This window comes from Prionailurus viverrinus, chromosome B3 (genome assembly GCF_022837055.1).
Source record: "Prionailurus viverrinus isolate Anna chromosome B3, UM_Priviv_1.0, whole genome shotgun sequence".
In the NCBI taxonomy this organism is placed as follows: domain Eukaryota; kingdom Metazoa; phylum Chordata; class Mammalia; order Carnivora; family Felidae; genus Prionailurus; species Prionailurus viverrinus.
The window spans coordinates 63,665,864-63,684,974 of NC_062566.1; the positions used below are offsets into that span (position 1 = coordinate 63,665,864).

At 41.7% G+C, this 19,111-nt stretch overlaps 1 protein-coding gene and 1 long non-coding RNA gene across 3 annotated transcripts in view; one reads left to right on the plus strand and one right to left on the minus strand.

Annotated features, from left to right (window-relative positions):
- SCG5 (secretogranin V) overlaps positions 1-19,100 on the plus strand; it is a 59,894-nt gene extending 40,794 nt beyond the window's left edge. The window contains exons 3-6 of one of the 2 annotated variants that reach the window (XM_047862677.1): positions 3,200-3,349; positions 7,623-7,732; positions 14,870-14,923; positions 18,579-19,100. In XM_047862677.1, coding sequence (XP_047718633.1) covers positions 3,200-3,349; positions 7,623-7,732; positions 14,870-14,923; positions 18,579-18,674 — 410 coding nt within the window. In that variant the 3' untranslated portion in view covers positions 18,675-19,100. Of the gene's footprint in view, positions 1-3,199; positions 3,350-7,619; positions 7,733-14,869; positions 14,924-18,578 lie in introns of both variants that reach the window. The other variant, XM_047862676.1, reaches the window with a different exon arrangement.
- LOC125167858 (uncharacterized) lies at positions 7,691-17,799 on the minus strand. The gene is made up of 3 exons (XR_007152975.1): positions 17,720-17,799; positions 8,624-8,782; positions 7,691-7,774 (listed from the first exon to the last, which is right to left on the minus strand). It is a non-coding gene; the product is annotated as an uncharacterized LOC125167858 (long non-coding RNA).
- Positions 19,101-19,111: the final 11 nt, after the last annotated feature.

Below are 19,111 nucleotides of genomic sequence, written 5' to 3' on the forward strand. Positions count from 1 at the left end.
TCCTGGAGAGCAAAATATAGCATTTGTTGCTTCCATGTATCTCCCACAGTCCCTACCTCAGTGTTTCTTGATTCGATGTCATTAAATGTAGTTTTAAAAGAGCCTGTGTTATAATGTATCTGCTTGGTGCTGAACATCTGCTTCCTAACAAGTGCTGCATTCATTTTAATGGCACTGGTGCACAGAGGTAAACAGAGCCTTGGCAGGCCTTCCATAAAGGAAACTGTGTTTGCTTCCTTCATTAATTACTAATGGAGCATTAAGAAGACATGTATTCTCCCTTAAGCCAAGTTGGATAATTCCTGGCACTTAAGGCTAGGGTGCTTTCAAAAGTTGAGACATGTATTCACACAGCAGAAAGCATGCCCTATGGCGAGCACAGGGTGGCTCCATTGCCAAGACCGTACAAAGCTTCAAATATATCAGTACCAAGTGTACTGTGCTGTCCGTTGGACCTTTTGCAAGTCTTGGGTTAATGTGGGATAATAAATATAAATCCCTAGAATGTCTCTGAAGGCAGGCATCACAACAAGACTTGGAAAAACCACCAGAAAGATACATAAAGTTACAAATAAAAGGATGATCAAAGATTTACCAAGCAAAACAACAGAATGAGAGTGGCAATGATAATAGAAGAAAGATGATTTGTGAATTAATTTTTTACTTAACAGCCAATTAATAACACAATTAAAATAAGAATTTATGTTCTCGAATGTGGCAACTAACACAGCATCAAAATGCTAAGCAAAAACCGCAATAAGAGATTGAGAGATTTATTGGTAATAGATTTTAACACATAACCATCAGAGTAGGATGGGTTAAGCCATCAGATTATGATAGATATAAAAATACATCTCATTTTAAATATTTACATGGATATTTTTTTAAAAATATGTTTTTTTAATGCAGAAATTTTGCAGGCTACTCATTCTCATTACAAAATAATGAATTATAATATAAATGTAAATGAAACAATCCAGCCATGTGATGATATCTATATTTGGGGGCTAGAGGAATTTGAAATTAAAGGAGGTACAATTATCCTTTTAAGGATAAACTTTAATCAGACGTAATGAATTAAGACAGAGTAATACAAAGTCACTTCAAAGACAGTGTGATTCCTAAGACACTAAGATCTAACCATGATTGTACTGAATATATTAGTATTTCCAAAGAAAAAAATGTGTCATTCCATAGGGGAGCTGGTTCAGTCAAAAAAGCAAAAAAAAAAAAAAAAAAGTGTCAAAGCAATAACCTTGGCACAGCTCCTCCAGGGGAAAAGGGTGCCTCATCCAACTGGACTGAAACAATATAACCTATTGGCAAGACTGTCCTCTCTGGAGGTACAAGTGTGACTCTTGTAGCCTGATTTTGGTACTAAATTCATGCACACCAACCAAGGCACCTTTTGGCTCTTCATGTATAGGATGTACAAGTCATTAAGAGAGCTATGTCCCAATAAAATTACTAAATAGGAATTCATTCCAAGAAAAGTCTGCTTTAGTGCTGGTAAAGTAAGCTTCCTGAACCTTATAGGATATTAAGTCTACAAGAAGATAAAGAGTCTCAAAATTGGCATACCTTATGTATAAGTAAAGCAAATTAGACAGTCTAAGTTGTTTTTATTTACTGCTGTGCCTTGGTGCTCAGAGAAGGTTTGCTATGAAGGAGGCACTTAAATATTTGTTGAAAGAATGAAATAAGTGAGGAAGGGCAGAATTATTTAACAAATGCAGGTGGGATAATTGGTTACTTATTTCATAGGCACTGAAACACGTAAGGACTAAAAAGTTAATGTAAAAACTAGAAAAACTAAAATACCCAAATTTTGGTAGTACTTCTGAAAGGACAACGACTTTGTAAATTTAAAAGGTCAAGAAGAAATCACAAAGGAGAATAACAGCAGTAAATCTGATGACATAAATATTAAAAGCTTATGTTTGCAAAATATTGCAATATGTAATAACCAGAATTCAAAGTCAGACAAAATGGGGAAGTGCTGCAGGGAATGTAACAGCCAATGTCTTGTCACCTTTATTATGTAACGTTTTCATGCAAATTGATAAGAGAAACATTAATATTCCAAGAGCTAACAGACAACTTGCATGAAGAAATTAGAGCTCATAAATAAACACATGGAAATATATTTGAGCTGGCAATCAAAGACATTCAAAATAAGACAGTGGTTTTTCTAAACACCTTTTAAATTAGCAAGAAAAACAAAAATTATTTTTATAAAACTCAATGCTGGTAGAGATGTTAAAAATGGTGTTCTTATATTTTGTTGATGTTATTTTATAAATTGGTACCTCCTTTTTGGAAAACAGCTTGGCAATATGATATAAGGGGCCATAAAAATATTTATAGCCTTTGACCCAGTAATTTGACTCCTGGGAATCTATCCTGAGAAAAATTAATCCAAAATATGGAAAAAATTAAATTCCTAAGAGTAAATTGGGAAATACTGAATTTCCCACAACAGGGGAATGATTAATATGTTGTGGTAGAGCCACTGCATAAAAAACAACATAGCCACTTATAATTATGTGACTAGAGACCATGCAGCCACATGGGATGATGCTAGTGCTTTAATATTAAATGAAAAATGAATACACACTTATATATAAAAAGATATGCAGAGGAGAAAGGATTGGAATAAATATAACAAGTTTTAAATGGTTCTACAAAAAAAATTTTTAAAAAAATAAATGGTTCTACAATGGCAGGAGGACAGTGACTTTTTTTCTTTATTTCATTTCATTTCATTTATTTCATATCATTTTTATTTTTTTGGAAATGTGTTGTCTTTCAGCCTGTTCTCATACCTGGATGCAGTTGCCTCTCTTTCCCTTTCTCTTCCCCTACCCTGTCACCAAATGTCACCCAAGTTCCAACTGGTTTAAGAAGCCCTCCCCATCCTATCAGCCAAATGAAACTCTTCCTTAACTATGCTCCCATAGTCCTGTATTAACACTTCTCTTATGGTATCTCGTGTGCCTTGTATAAAAATGATACACATGCAGCAGGTGTCTGTTTCTACAACTAATGCTGTAAGCCTTAAAGGGCAGGAGCTATTTGATTCCTGTTCTCTCCCTCTACAGCATGGATCACAGTGCTCTGCCTGTATGGTATGCCTGAGTAAATATTAGTTGAAATGAATTTAATTGCATTGAAGTAAACTACTCTGATTCCCTGGCAGGTGGAGCTCATGAAGGTCTTCAGCACTTGGGTCCTTTTGGCAACATCCCAAACATTGTGGCAGAGTTGACTGGCGACAACATTCCTAAGGACTTTAGTGAAGACCAGGGTTACCCGGACCCTCCAAATCCCTGTCCCGTTGGAAAAACAGGTAACGGGCATGCCCTTGGGTTCTCATGGTTGGTAGATAGAGTCTTTGGGAGGAAATTAAAAATTCTAACATCAGCTACAAATATTCTGAGAAATAGTATTTCTATTCTAATGACCCCCTATGTATTTGCAAGTAGATTGTAATGACCCACTATGTCTTCATAAGTAGATTGGAAAGAGAAATTTATTCTAAAACCGTTGGTGCATTCTGGTGGTCAGATACACCCACATCAGACTCTCTTGCCAAAGCTTTGCATTCTCTCCCTCTTTAGGAATTGATCCGTTTTTTTCTGCATTTGCTACTATTATAATAACAATGGCGAAAGATTTTCTTCTTTTTGCCTTTTCTATGCTATAGTTGCTTCCCATTTTTACTATCTTTGGAACTTACTAGTTTGTGGATTATCCATGTCCATCTGTTTTCCTTACTTCCTTTGACAATCATCGTTTCAACCATGTCACAAACAGCACCTACCCCGAAATATTTGTTTGGAGTCAGGAGGTGACATGAGAGGGCCCAGGACGATAAGAAGTTGGTTAACAAAGAAGGTTGAAACTTTCTTTGCTACTCATGTGTCCCTCCCACTTTCCTACTCCCTAATGCCAAAAAGCATGAATGTAAGCAGGCTACACTTATGGTAGGCTTCAAGCAGCTTACCTGGGTGGTTGAGAGTGGTGGCTCTAAACTCAGACTACCTGGAGGCACCTGGGTGGCTCAGTAAGTTAAGCATCCAACTCTTGCTTCCTGCTCAGGTCATCATCTTGAGGTTCGTGAGATCAAGCCCCATGTTGAGCTCTGCACTGATAGCATGGAGCCTAGAATTCTCTCTCCCTCTCTCTATGCCCTTCCCCCTGTTTTTGTGCTCTCTTTCAAAATAAATACGTAAACATTAAAAAAACACACTGAATTCAAAACCAAGGTCAAGATACATGACCTCGAACGAGTTAACTAACCACTTTGCACCTCGGTTTCCTCATTTGCAAAATGGGGGTTGGTGTGGGAATTAAATGAAATTATCCACGTTAAGCACTCAGCGCAGCACTTCCCACAAAGTAAAAAATTCGTTAAATGGCATCCTGATTATAATTGGTTTTGCCACTAATAAATAACGCTCTCGTTGAGCTTGTGTTAACTTCTAGCACCAGAGTAGTCTTTTCCTCCAAGCCTACAATAATAGTGGGTATTTATTATCCCTGCTTTGCATGTATGGAAACTGAATCTTAGATCATAGCGTGTCCAAGCTTATCTATGTAGCAAGTAGCTGAGCCAAGACTCAAACCCAGGCCTAGCTGATTCAGGACCGTGTGCTCAACCACCATGACATATTGCCTTGCTCACTGGCCCCTCAGATTTTCTTAAACACAATGCAGGCTTTCTCTGAAAGAGGTTTTCCCTGAAAGATATTCCTCCTTTCATTTAGGGTAGGTGTCTGATTTCTGTGGGGTACAGAGCCTCTGCAACAACCAGAGTCACTGGATGTAACCTAGCCAACGTAGAAATACTGGCCCATGACCTCAGGAAAATCTGAATCATTGTACCAAGCCAATCACTTTAGCCACGTTTTACATGCTCATAGCGTTTGGGATGGGTAGAAGGAAAAACCAGTTCAGAATTTGAAGAGCTATAGTCTTCGAGGGGATTTGGTTAAACTGATTAGATATGATATGGTACAGTGGTTCTTAAAGTGTGGTCCCAGACCAGCAGCATCAGCATTACCTGGAAACTTGTTGGAAGTGCAAATTTTCAGGCCTTACCTCAGACCGACTGGGTCAGAAACCCCTGGGATAGGACCCAGAAGTCTGTATTCTAACCTGCCTTCCATGTGATTCTGGTGGCTGCTAAAGTTTGAGAACCACTGTTGTAGGAGAATGGACAGAGTTTGAGCCGAGAGATCTGAGGTCTAGTCCTAACTGTTGTATGTCAGTCCACTACCCTGCGCCTCAGTTTCTTCATCTGTAAAATGAAGACATAGTCAGTGCCTTAAAGGACATAAATGTTGTTCTAGGTTAACCTGAGAAAGGAAAAAGTCCAGATCTGTGTAATCAAGCACTAGTTTTATGCATGCCAGAGCTCTGAGACGAGGCAGTCAAGGTGGGCTGGTACAGTTGGGTCAAATTACAACTCCCAGGCCCCTTCTTGTTACACACTGTCTGCCATTTTCTTTGCTATTTTCCACTAAGCTAACGTTTCTCGTTCTTTGTTCTACCATTATTTTCATTCTAAAAAGGAAATCACTAGCTAAATTTAGATATTATTTGTAAGAAATTGCTTGAGTTATGCTTCACTGAGAATCGTGACACCACACAGTTGAGCAATCCAAGAATAAAACCTTGGCTTCTGGGACGCCTGGGTGATTCAGTCAGTTAAGCATCTGACTTCACTCAGGTCATGATCTTATGGTTTGTGGGTTTGAGCCCCGCGTCGGGCTCTGTGCTAACAGCTCAGAGCCTGGAGCCTGCTTCAGATTCTGTGTCTCCCTCTCTCTCCACCCCTCCCCTGCTCACACTCTGTCTGTCTCTCTCTCAAAAATAAATAAACATTAAAAAAAAAACAAAAAACCTTGGCTTCCCTCTCCCAGGCCATGCTCTCCTCTGATTCATGGCCCAGCCACCCAGGATAGAGCAGCAGAACATGAAGAGGCCATCCCCAGGGATAGGATGTGAATCCCAGGGCACACTTTCAGGCCCCGAGGTACCACCATTCCCAGAGCAGGGCTTTATCTCTAGATCTCAGTCTGGGCCCACTCCTAAGTACTCAAGAAACAATTATGAAATGGTTGTAAAGCTGCCATATGCAGACTGTCTGAACTCTTTTGACTGGCTATCCCTTTCCTACAGGTTAATTGCTGCAGATGAAGAAGTTAGATAAATAGTTCAGTGAAAAGTAGGGAGCCACGTTAGGGATTTGTTCGAATGCTAATGACTTGTACACGAGAGCTGCATGCTGCTGAGACAGTGGGTGCTTCAAGCTGCTGGAAGGCTTCATTCAGACCAGTCTCGCGGGACTGAACTATCCGGCTGGTTGTAGTGGATCCCTTGTAGCACTGACTTTGATGCAAAGGGACTCTCTTTCCTCCCCCTAGCCCTGCACAAAACTCACAATCCGTCCTCTGCTCCCCACCTCCCCATCCTTTTAAACCGCTATCTAAAAGCACATTAGAGACAGGAAAAAAAGGACTCGTTTTCAGAGTATCATGTCTCATAATGATAAGGCTTAGGTAAAAGCAGCAGTGAAGTGGAATAACCTTTCTTGGGTTTGATTGAAAGACATGCTTTATTTCAAAGAGCAGTCACAGTATAAATTGTCATTTAAAGAGAGACGGTGGCAAGGAAACGAGAGCAGGTGCTCTACATGTGATCAACTCTGTTCCTCACAGCTACTCAGTCAAGTCCTTGATTCTGTCCCTCTTATAGATGAACAGATGGGCTTAGAGACACAAAGGTAACCTTCCCAAGGAAGTAAGACCATCTGTCAGTTATGAGCCAGGATGGGAACCCTGAGCTCTTGGTCTGTCTGACTCCAGACTTACCCCATCACCACTATAACACACACCAATACTGTCTGGTGATTGTTGTTGTTCTTATATAATGTGCTTTCTCCAAGAAGCCGAAATTGTTTCTAAAGAGCTCACGCAAGAGAAAACACAATGACGCGTGTGGAATGGAAGTATACTAGTTAAGGAAATATTTGCTCTCATAACAGATAGAAAATCATGGTGGTAACACAATAGAAGTTTCTTTCTCACTCATGTGAAATCCTGCCAGAGGTGGGTGAGGGTATGGCAGAGGTAGATGGTTCAGCAACCCAGACTGCCATCTTTCATCTTTACACTTGACACCCACAGTTACCCTGGTCGGCAGCAGGTAGCAAGCAGAACAACAGATGGGAGTGGGGGGTGGGAGGGAGAGGGGAGCATCCAGGAGGTTTTTATGGGCCAGTCCTGGAAGTGGAATACATCACTTCTGCCCACATTCCACTGGCACGAACTTGGGCATATGACTCGACCTGACTGCAGGCAGGGCAAGACTGGGAAATTAGCTGGGTGCCGAGGGGGAAAGAAAAGTGGGTTTGGTGAACTGCCAACCAGTCTCTGCCACAGGTGGGCAGAGGAGTGAGAGTTCAGGATGAGCAAATCCAGTGGGAAAGTGACTTAGAGTGACTGATGTGGATAGATTCTGGCCTGTGGATATCTAGTTGTTTTTAATAAGTTAACTCTTAGAACCACAACAGATACCTTGGCCATTCCTCAAAAGCCTTTTGCTGTTTGCAGTAGATGATGGATGTCTGGAAAACACCCCGGACACAGCAGAGTTCAGTCGAGAATTCCAGCTGCACCAGCACCTCTTTGATCCAGAACATGACTATCCAGGCTTGGGCAAGTGGGTAAGTCAGATCTTAATGACTAGTAGATGTTACACTCTGGTACTGATGGCAGAGATGAGCAATAGGGTGGGGTGAGAGAAGAAAAAATGTTTAGAAGGTGATTTTTTTCAGAAATTTCTGGTTGAGAGGCATGTTAGTTAATTACCAAACCACATGCATGTCTAGGACGCGATATACCAACCCATCCCAAGTCAGTGATCTCTAACCTGCTCATCAGCTGTAGTCTCCAAAGGCTTCTACTCTGGTCTCCTCCACAGCCTGTGTAAGTCTTGTCAGTGTTTCACAAAGCACATATAGGAAGTATATGGGTTGTGGGTTTTTTTGGTAAAAAAAAAAATTGCCAATTATCTGTAGACTGAGGGAGATGATCTCTGCAGAACCAAGGAAAAATGATGCCAGAAGCTTAGACACAGACAATGTAATTCTGCTCTATGGAAAGAGAAGGAAAATTCCAAAATGTGTACCAGTGAACTTGCTGTCAGTACCCGGCAAGAATCTATAACTGTCCGTTAAGAAAATTGTAAGCATTTGGAAGGAGAAATCATCACCATTTGGCATATGTTTGTTAAAAACAAGTTTTGTCGATCTATTTGCCAGCGTTATTCATTGACTTTGCCAGCTTGATGAGGGAAATGAAGTGAACGTGGTGTATTTGGACTTCGGCAAAGTACTTGATGAGATCTTTCATGATCTCCTGTTGAAAGAGGTGGAGAGATACAGCCTTGGCAAGAGAACATCACCAGGAGGGAGCTTGTTGAAGAGTCCATCCATGTCCATAGGGAGGGAGACTCCACATGGTGTCCTGCATGTCTTAGTACTACCCCATTCCACATATTAAATATGAAATTGTAATAAAATATTTTGAATAAAAAATACTGAACAGGTACTTACCAGATTCTCAAATGATGATACAAAGTTGGAAGGTAAAGCACTGAATGACAGAGTCGGGATTCGAGAAGATCCCAACAGGCTGGAACAATGGGTCAAACAGGATCACAGTTGAATGGGAATGGAGCTATGTTCCTGTGGTTGGGCCCGTGTAATCAGATGCTGAGAAAAGTGGAAAAATCCTAAGGAGTGTTAATTCGTGGATAAGCAGGTGGTCAGTACATCTGTGGAACGAGTGAATGAGCAGATATTCTTGCCTAAGCACTTCTAGAGCTACTTGTCCCTGCTCAGCTCATTGCTGGCAGCTGACCTTGATTCCTTCATTACTGGGACTATCTTAGTCTTAGGAGTAACCTCCTTCCCTTCCTTGCACTGTTTTAGAGAAAGGTGCCTCTCCTCATTAATTACCACTTTCATTTCTCCATTATCTTGCTTTAATATTGCATTCAGTTGCTTCAACCTACCCTCACCATATACACTTTCCCATCTTAAAACAACAAAGCAATTTTGCTTTCTCCAATATGCAATAATTCTTTTAAAAAATTTAATGTTTATTTTTGAGAGAGAGAGAGAATGAGTGGGAGAGGGGCAAAGAGAATGGGAGACACAGAATCCGAAGCAGTCTCCAGGCTCTGAGCACAGAGCCTGGTGTGGGGCTCGAACCTACAAACCACAAGATCATGACCTGGGCCAAAGTGAGACTCTTAACACGACTGAGCCACCCAGGCGCCCCTCCAACATGCAATAATTCTATTTCTCTTCTTTTTTACAAACAGTTTGGTTAGGGAGAGATGGTTCGCGGAGCCATTCTGAAGCCTACTAGTAGAATTGAAACATGTCAAATTACAGAGGTAGACATCTATAGGTTCTTGAATAGGAGACTGAAATCATGAAAGTCTTCTATAAAAGAAATTATTTCTGGTGCCATATGGAAGGATGAAAGAGAGAAGAGTAGATTAAAGGAAATAAAAAAGTGTAGGAAGTAATTCCAGTTATGGAGGCCATGAACATAGTAAATTTGAGTGAACCTCGTCAATGTGATTAGAATCTAAGACATTTCGAAGGCAGATGGGGAGCCAATTAGAACTGGTATATGGCATAAATATAGTAGGAGGAGGATGGAAGAGCTATGTCAGGTTTATGTGAAATGGATGGCATGAACTTTTCTTCTGATGGAAATTTTTAAAGAAAGGAATAAAGAAGAGAGGGAGGTAGGAGGAAAAGAGGGGAGCAGAGAAGGTGGAGAAGAGCAGGAGATAACAGAGGAGCCCCAGGAAGGAATCCGCAGGAGACGGGCAAATCCACAGAAGCAAGGGCCAGTTTCAGCAAAGAACAAGTGGAAGATGCTAAGCCTGCTTCGTTCCAGATGCTGCACTAGGTGCTTGATCTATAACAGTCTCTGAGACATGGTGCTGGTCTTCAATGAACTTACCACCTTGTGGTTGAGAAGAAATGTGAAAACACAACAAACCCAACGTAGCACGGTCCGGCTTCATGTTCTAGCTATGCTGTGATCACTAGGAGGTACAATTACTGGCAAAGAGGGAAGATAAGGGCAGATAAGGAATATCTAAGATGGAGGGCTTGCACAGCCAATTGTACAATTGCCAGCGAGGAAGTTGAAGGCAACACTGAAGTCTAAGGTGAGAAGGGCCCCTGAAGAACGGGTAGGTTGGAGATGAGCAAAAGGAAGCAAGAGTGAGACTGGGAAAAGTGTGAGTGAGGGCAGAGAGCCCTTTTGAGGAAGCAGGAGAGATGGAAACTTCTCTCCTGCCAACTTTCCTTGCCTCTTCTTGAAAGCCTGGATAGATTACTATTACAGATCAATGACCAGAAACAATGTTTACATGCCTTTTATCATCAGTAATTATGTTTATTTAAACCTAAGTTTCTCTCATTTATTTTCTCAGTACCACCTGGCAGTGAACATGATTTGCTTGAACTTCACATGGTAGTGGGAATCGAGTACAGTAGTCTTCCCGTATCCAAGGGGGATGGAATGACGGTCTCAAGCTTGTCCTAAGCTCAACCAGATTTTAAGTTAACAACGTAATTATCTTAAACAAGAACAGTGCACACAAGACCACGATTCCTTATATGCTAATAATGTTTGCCTGTCTTTGACATTGGCTGGAGCTCAGCTGGGTCTTTAGCAATGATTCATATATTAGAAATATCAGCGTCTGTCTCGTTTCCTGCATTACTTTCTCTTTGTTAATGCATCAAGACAGATTTTTTAAATGCACATCACATGCCTTCCAGGCCCTGTGTTGGGTGATGGGAATGGAGATTGAGAATAATAGTAATTGTATTTTATTATATGATAGTAAATAGTAATATTTATTAAGCATGTACTGTGTGCCAGACACTGTGCTAAATACATGAATTATCTCACTCAATCTGCCCATCCCAAACACGCCCATTTTACAGATGAGAAAAAACAGGCTTAGGGGGTGTGAGTAGCCTGCTCAACACCACAGAGCTGATTATCAGCAGAGGTAGGATTTGAACTAGATCTTCTGACTTCAGGAGTTCTTTAAAAACTGGTAGATTTCTTATCTTTTCATGGCTCATGGCTCATCATGTGTCCTGTACTGTGGTCCCATCAAGTCCTGTCTAGGACTGGCTATCTTTTGGATGGTGTGTGTGCCCCCAGTGTGGAGTGGCTATACCCAAAGGCTGGCTCTTGTGGGTGTCAGTCACCCCCTCCTTCACACAGTAATTGCTGACTGCTGCTTAGGAAAATGTTTTCTTGAAAAGCAACTATTTCTCCTTTCCAAGCGCTGTTCATATCTTTTCCTCAGCCCGCTGGGTGATTAGGGTCTCTTTCTCCCATGGAACCAGCTGATCATGGCCAGAGCCGACTCCATGAGAGGAACGAGAAGCAAGGACTTTCTCTGCCTTTCCTTGTGTTTCAGGACCTCAACACAGCTGAAGAGTCGAATCCTCTTCACTTTGGGTTCGTCTCATGTTTCCATGTGATTAGGTTTGAATTCTGCCTTTCTGATACGTTCCTCTTAGTGTTTCACATCAGGAGGCACATGATGTCACTCTGTCCCAGAATTGGTGACTTGTTCTAAGTGATGCCTACCGGTTGTCTCAAGTGTAAAATTACTGTTTTTTCCCCCCTTTGAAATTAATCATCTGTGGGGAGGTACGTTGCAACTGTATGTTTGGTCCCCATTAAACTTTCAACCAACAATCTTAGTCTTCATCGATGATACTCACTAAAATCAGTCATAACCATCGTACTTGTAAAACAGTGATTTTTAAACTCTATTACTCATTCTGCATTTACTGGTTGCCATTTGACTCTAAACAACAGTCCCCCCTTTTATTCATTTATTTATTTAAAAATCTGTTTATTTATTATCAGTATGGATTGGTTAATTCCTATTATTTATTTTGGCATTCACTCTGTCCTAGATATAGCCAGCAGGAGTCTCCAAGTTGGCTTCTCTTTCCCTTTGACACATCTCATCACTTCTTGAGCACGTTCTTACTTTATGGGACAATTAGATGTTTCAACTCCATTGATCCTTAAACTTTCCCTGCCCTAGCCCTGGATTCAGACATTCTCCATTCCCTGGTTCCATTTAGGAATGGAATTTGAAACCAAGATCTGGGCAGTTGTCCAAAATCTTGATGGCACAATAGAAAGCCCTTTTTGTGAACTCAAACCTGCTACTCACATGGAAAACAGGCTCACCGCTCCCCCATCCCTACCCTGTCTACAAGGAATGGGTATCAGGAGAGGGGGGCTGTTTTCTTCTCATTCTTTTTGTATACTTCTTTTCCCCCCGCACTGTACCTGCAGCCCTTGCCTCACATCCATACAGTAATAGCAGGGCTAGTCGGGAATGCCCCAGCCACTTTCATGCAGGGATGGGAAACTCTCATCCGGCTAATCCTAACCCTGGCTCTTAGGGAAACCCAGGGACTGTCTCTGGGAGGACAACTTGGTAGACCTTTGGCATTTCTTTTCGAATGAAGGTTCTTATTTGTATAATCTGCCCCACAACCTTCTCTTTTTTTATATAACTTGTTTTATTTTTTATTTTTTAAAATTTACATCCAAATTAGTTAGCATAAAGTCCAACAATGATTTCAGGAGGAGATTCCTTAGTGCCCCTTACCCATTTAGCCCATCCCCCCTTCCACAACCACTCCAGTAACCCTCTGTTCTCCATATTTAAGGGTCTCTTCTGTTTTGTCCCCCTCCCTGTTTTTATATTATTTTTGTTTCCCTTCCCTTCTGTTCATCTGTTCTTTGTCTTAAAGTCCTCATATGAGTGAAGTCATATGATGTTTGTCTTTCTCTAATTTCACTTAGCATAATACCCTCCAGTTCCATCCACATAGTTGCAAATGGTAAGATTTCATTCTTTTTGATTGCTGAGTAATACTCCATTGTGCTTTATCCATTCATCCATCTGCTTTATCCACATCTGCTTTATCCATTCATCCATCAGTGGACATTGGGGCTCTTAACATACTTTGGCTCTTGTTGATAGTGCTGCTATAAACAAGGGGGGTGCATGTGTCCCTTCAAAACAGCACACCTGTATCCCATGGATAAATGCCTAGTAGTGCAATTGCTGGGTGGTAGGGTAGTTCTATTTTTAGTTTTTTTGAGGAACCTCCATACTGTTTTCCAGAGTGGCTGCACCAGCGTGCATTCCCATGCCCCACAACCTTCTGAAGGAGTTGAACTGAATCGATGCTGCCTTGACCCCCCGGGTGGTGCAGTGGAAGTTTGCCACCCACGGTTGACCAGCTGCCCCACCCCCTCGTTCCAGCTCTGGGCCCCCTGCGCTCCTGCCCACACAGGCAGATGAACCTGATGGTGCACATGAAGAGCCTCTGTCCTGACCTCCCAGCCCCCAGAGCCCTTCCCCAGCCTTGGTGCAAACTCCCAGATGTTCTCTGCACAACAGGAGTTGTTACGTCCACAGAAATGCAACTCCAGAGGATAAGAATGAGCCTCCCGGCGATGTGCTTGTTCTTTGAGACTGTGATCTGCACATCTGCCTTTTCTCCCTTCTAATATTAGATTGACCAGTTTCCCAAGTGAGCAGGAGACCGAGGCTGTGGCCAGTATTGGCCTATTGGGTACTCTAGATCCTTCACTCCCTGGTGCAGCCTCCCTGCATAGTCGAGGTTGGGCAAGAGATCCACATTGTAAATTGCGGGTGGGGTAGATTTTAATGAACATGAAAATGATGAAGCTCATTCTTGGCATCTGTCCTTTGTATTTCCAAATGTACCATTAAAAAAAAAATCTCTATATCCAAAACAGTTCAGAGGATACAAGTGTTGTATAAACTTGGTCCCTAACAGAACTCTGTCATCTCTTTAAAAAAAAATCAATGGCAGTATATTTTATTTAGAGTAAGATGCAATCATCTCTTTCATGCATTATTTCCCTTTGGATGAAAAAAAAAAACACAAGTAAGTCCCCCCAATACCCCTTCTCCCATTTTGCCTTCAGATTAAGTGTTCTGTCTTTTATAATCTCAGTAGGGAAACCTGTGGAACTTGTGTCTGATATTCTAGAGCTCATTTAAATCCACTGTGTGCTTGAAATACAGCAATATGTGGAAACACTTATACAAACTGTGGTAACAGAGCCCGTTTTTTTTTTTCTTCCCCCAACATAGCTTTCCTTCTGCCAAGAAGTTTTTTGGCAGTTTTTAAAAGGTTCACTCTATTAAAAATGTTATAGACCAAATGGTTTTCCGATTGTCTTGACTGGGGGCACTGACTTAAGCCACAGGAGGAAAGGTTACAGAAGTCAGGATGTCTCATTTATTTACATAGAGGATTGTTATTAATAGTCAGACACTCCTCTAGAGAACAGTTTATGTGTACAGCTCATAAAAAGGGAGTTGGATACAAAAGTAAAATGAGATAAAACTGTTTGTTTTAAACAAAGGCTGTTCAAAGTGAGGAGCTGAGTTTCCAGTGCCTCTTGTGTTTTAGAATGTCGTATTTTCCTGTTTATATGATTGTTGGTGACACTGGTGTGCCTCGGGGCATTGCAGAGAACTTTATTAAAAGCTACACAACCACCAGTCTTTCTCTTGTGGTCTATCTTTCTGACGCGACATTCCTTTCATCTAACTTTGTTTCCAAAATATGTGTGTGCAAATATCCAGGGGGACACACCAAGTATCGCTTCTAAAATAGACGTTCACCAAATTTGATCCATAACTTCTGTGTTCGTGTTTTCTTTTCTCCCCATTCTAGAACAAGAAACTCCTTTACGAGAAGATGAAGGGAGGACAGACACGAAAGCGGAGGGTAACGTGTGGCTGGCTGAGCTGCTGGTGGGATGCCTGGAGCTTTCTGAGTGTGACCCCTCAGTTGTCGGAAAGTAGCAGAGGCCTTTCATGAGCCATCCTGGGAGGGCGGAACTCGGGTCCCGTGGAACGAGGGCCACGCTCTTGGTTTCTGGGGTGGCCTCCCCACGACTCGGCACATGGTTTTGAGTGGAGGGCTGTTGCATGGTGATCCCACCACCTCCACTGCATTCGCGAAATGGGTGTAGCGTCCCTCCTGTGGGTGTGGGAATTCGGGGAGCACGTGAGGGTGTCTTTCCTTAGAGGGGCTCTGGGCCGCTGGGGGCAGCTGTGCACACATCTGCACTGATTCTATAAACACAAAAGACAGGAACAAGTACGTGCTTGCTGAACTGCAAGCTCCAGGCAATAATTTTGAAGGAATGTAGGGCAAAGGATGAGATAAACAAACCTCATTCCTCCTACACAGCTTTTCTTCACCTAGCCCAGCCCCCTTCCCCAGCCTTGGCACAAATTGATGTGAAACGCTCTTCATCTGTTACATTTGTTTGCCGACCGGTGAATTTGCTGCCGGCTTCCTCATTTACCATCTCAGGGCTGCCTGTGGTGGGAGGTTGGTCTGGGTGTTGTGCGTTGAGCCACTACGGTGTTGCTTCTTGTAAAGCTGAATGTCAAGTCTGCTTTGGGTTTCCAATGTATTTAATGGCAGCGAGACTGAATAAGTGATCAGTGACTATTCTGACAATCCACTGGTGCTCTAGTGGATAGAAGTGCCTGGCAACCCCCTCCTCTCCTCTGACCAGGTGGAGGAAAAAGTTAAAGTCCTGCTATTATATAGCAAAGTGCCATGTAGTAACCACATTAGTTAAATGTACAAACCAAACCATATACTCAAGGCCACTATTTCTTAAAAACAGCAAGTGCCTGGATCTCGGCAAAGTTTGGGAACCTGGGCAGTGGTAGTTGTGGCCATTCTGCACAGTTCTGCCAAATCCAGTCCGAGTGCTTGAGAAGGCATAGATCTTCTGGACACGGCATTAATTCACGGGCCCCCGCAACAGAAAGTTCCAAGCCCCTCTGCTGCCTGACACGTGGCCAGTTTTGAGAAGCAAAGTTGTCTGGAAACTGATCTTCTTTGGGAGGGTTAGCAGGGTTATTAGGGGTTTTTCTTGGGTGATTACAGTTTCCATTGGCAAATGGTGACAGGAAGGGTCTGAAGGGTGTAATGTGGTCTTGAGAGAACATCAAGAAATTCTATTTCAGGACCTCAGAATACACATAATTTACCGGTAAGATGGCTCCAGTATCTCCCCATGGCACAACAAGAACATTTCCAAATAAGACCAATGGCCGACCCAAAATGAAAAACTTAGCATGAAGCTTTAATTGTCTCTACTTCCTGGCTCACCGTTCCTTGTGCCCTGACTCGGCTAGTGACTGTGGGTCAGGATTTAGGTCATTTTTCCATGAGACCAGTGATTACCAAAACTCAGAATTCTGGCTAGGACACATGTTATAAAGGATTGTACTTTGGTCTCAACTTCCTCTCCACATAGGAAAGGCCTAGAATTTATGAAAATAAGGGTCATTTTGACCCAGTCGTATCAAATTCTTCCTGTTCTCAGACATCTACAAAAACCCATGGTCATGTCATAAATCCTGGCCCCCTGGGGACTCAGGGGGACACAGAACTTGCTTCCCCTGCCATCAGGCCTCATGCGATGCTCCCATTGATTGAAGAGTTTAATCACCTACTCAAGTGCACCCATCACCAAGGCTTTCTCCAGTGAAGCTCAGTATCTGCTGTGGGTTTCCAAGGCTCCCAATGGTTCTTCCAGTTATGAAATGGGGAAAAAAATGTTCTCTCTGTAACCTAGCCAGTCCCTCTCACCCAGGAGAGGAGATAGATACGTAAGTGCCTTGAGTTCTTCAGAGGATACTTAAAATCAAGTATCATTATTATTATTCCTTTTAAGTACAGGATTCAATACTGATGAACATTTATCAAAAAAGTTCAAGTGATTGCTCCTTTTGCTTCCTCACTAATTTACTCCCCCCCGGCCCCCACCCCCCAGTATTTGCCATTTTCTGGGTCTAGGTGGAAGGACTTGCTCCTTTGAAAGTCCCTTTACCCAGAGGGATTCTCCCCAAAGTTACAACAGACCCCCAGGTAGTTTTATGTAACTTTATTTGCTTAAATCTAATTGAATTCCACCTGCTTCATGAGTAGAAAGTCAACTCCCCTTTGCAAACTTTAACCATTAAGATGGATCTTGTTAATATCTGAGATCTATTTATCTTAAAGAGTTTATCAACCTTTTATTCCCATATTTGATAAATATGGAAATCTCATATCCTTTTTTAATGTCTTAGAATTTTCAGGTAAATATTGTTACTAAAAAACAATAGATATTTATGATATTGAGTACACTTTTTCAGTGCACACTTGTGTCACCTACCCGGAAATTTTAATATGACTCTCTCGAGTCGGCCAGGCCATTCTCGTTGACAATCTCTGATGTAGAAAGCATTTTAGTTATTTTAAACATGTTAAAGATGCCTTCCCAGCAAAGTACTATGTTTTTGTGACGTGTCACTTTTCAGATATGAGGACGTTGCACACTTTGTAATTCTCAGTTTGTAATGCATTTTTGCTGGATGAGTTGGGCCTTTTGTGATTCATGCATTTAGCTGTCAGAATGTGGAAGGACTTTTACAAAATCTCTTTCGGAGAATGACCTGATCACCCTTCAAAAGAGCCAAGGCAGACAATGTCCCCTTGTCTAGAGAGACCTACCTGTGAACTGCCTCCATTCATCCATGGGGACTTGGGATGGATGATCATTTGTAACTACAGCCTCTTGCTTATATTTTTGTCCAGTTATTGGAAGGGGACGTCAATAAACAAATACCTTCCGAAATTTTTTCTGCTCGGTAAATACTATGTTATAAAGCTCCAATTACTAGTTCAAATCCAAACCTCAAAAAGTGGATATGTATTAAAGAAGGAATGGAAAAACCTTGACTCATTCAGAATAGCAACAGATGAGAGATTTCAAAGTCTTGAGTCCAAAGTAAAGGCACCTTGTGCAGAGCTTACTTCTTTTCTTTAGCTTTTGAACTTGAAGGTGGAAATGATTGCTAGGGTCACTGATGAATCCTCTTTAGGTAGAATGGAAGAATTAGGTAGCATGTAAAAATCAACACAGCAACAGGATGTCCTATGACCAGTCTACAGACACTAATTCCTACTTGATCTGTTGCCTTCTTTAGAACATTCTTATAAAATATACTTTAATGCATTTCACATTCTCTCTTCCACTAAATAAGGCCATAGAACAATAATTTTATTTCATATGGGGCTTGGTATCTAAGTCGTAGTGAGAACTTGTTAGCTGATTCACTCCAAAGCTTTGTGCCAAAGAACTCTTCGGTTGTGTGCAAGACACAATTAAAGACATCTGTCAGTCAAACAGTGTTTCTCAGGCCACTGAGATTTTGAAGATGCACTGAAATAATCATGTGGTAGGTGGTAGGTACCACTGTTACCTTGTTTTTAACCCAATAGGCCAGACACAATTCTCACTCACGTCTTTTCTTTTGTGAGATGTCTGTTTCTGATGTTCGGGTATAATACCAAACTTTTTTTTTTCCAGAGTATCAATCCATATCTACAAGGACAGAGACTGGACAACGTTGTCGCAAAGAAGTCGGTCCCCCATTTTTCAGATGAGGATGAGGACCCAGAGTAGGGTGAGATGCTGGGTAGAAACCCACACGGCCCGTAGGCCTCAGTACTGCTTACGTGCACGTGTTATTAGAGCCCCTGTGAATGGCAGCATGTTTCTAATTTAGACTAGTATGGATGAAAAGCAGCTGTATTTTGATATTGCATTGTCCTTCACACCGATAGCTCTGCTTTCTACCAAATTAGAATAAGAGCTCTTTTCTTTTTAAATGTGGATCTGCAACGGGCAATTGAAATTAAGGTGTATATATCAACAACAGTAAAAAGCAAGACTATGAATGAAATGTCCTCAGATTTCTTGAAATTTAAAATGGTGTTTTGGGCTGTGCTGTTTTGGCCAAGTCTGTAGAAAGCTGGCATTTGATTTTGATTATGTAGTTCACCCAGCCCTTGGGCATTGTTACACATCAATAAAGAAGGTTGTACTCAAGAGGAGGAGCG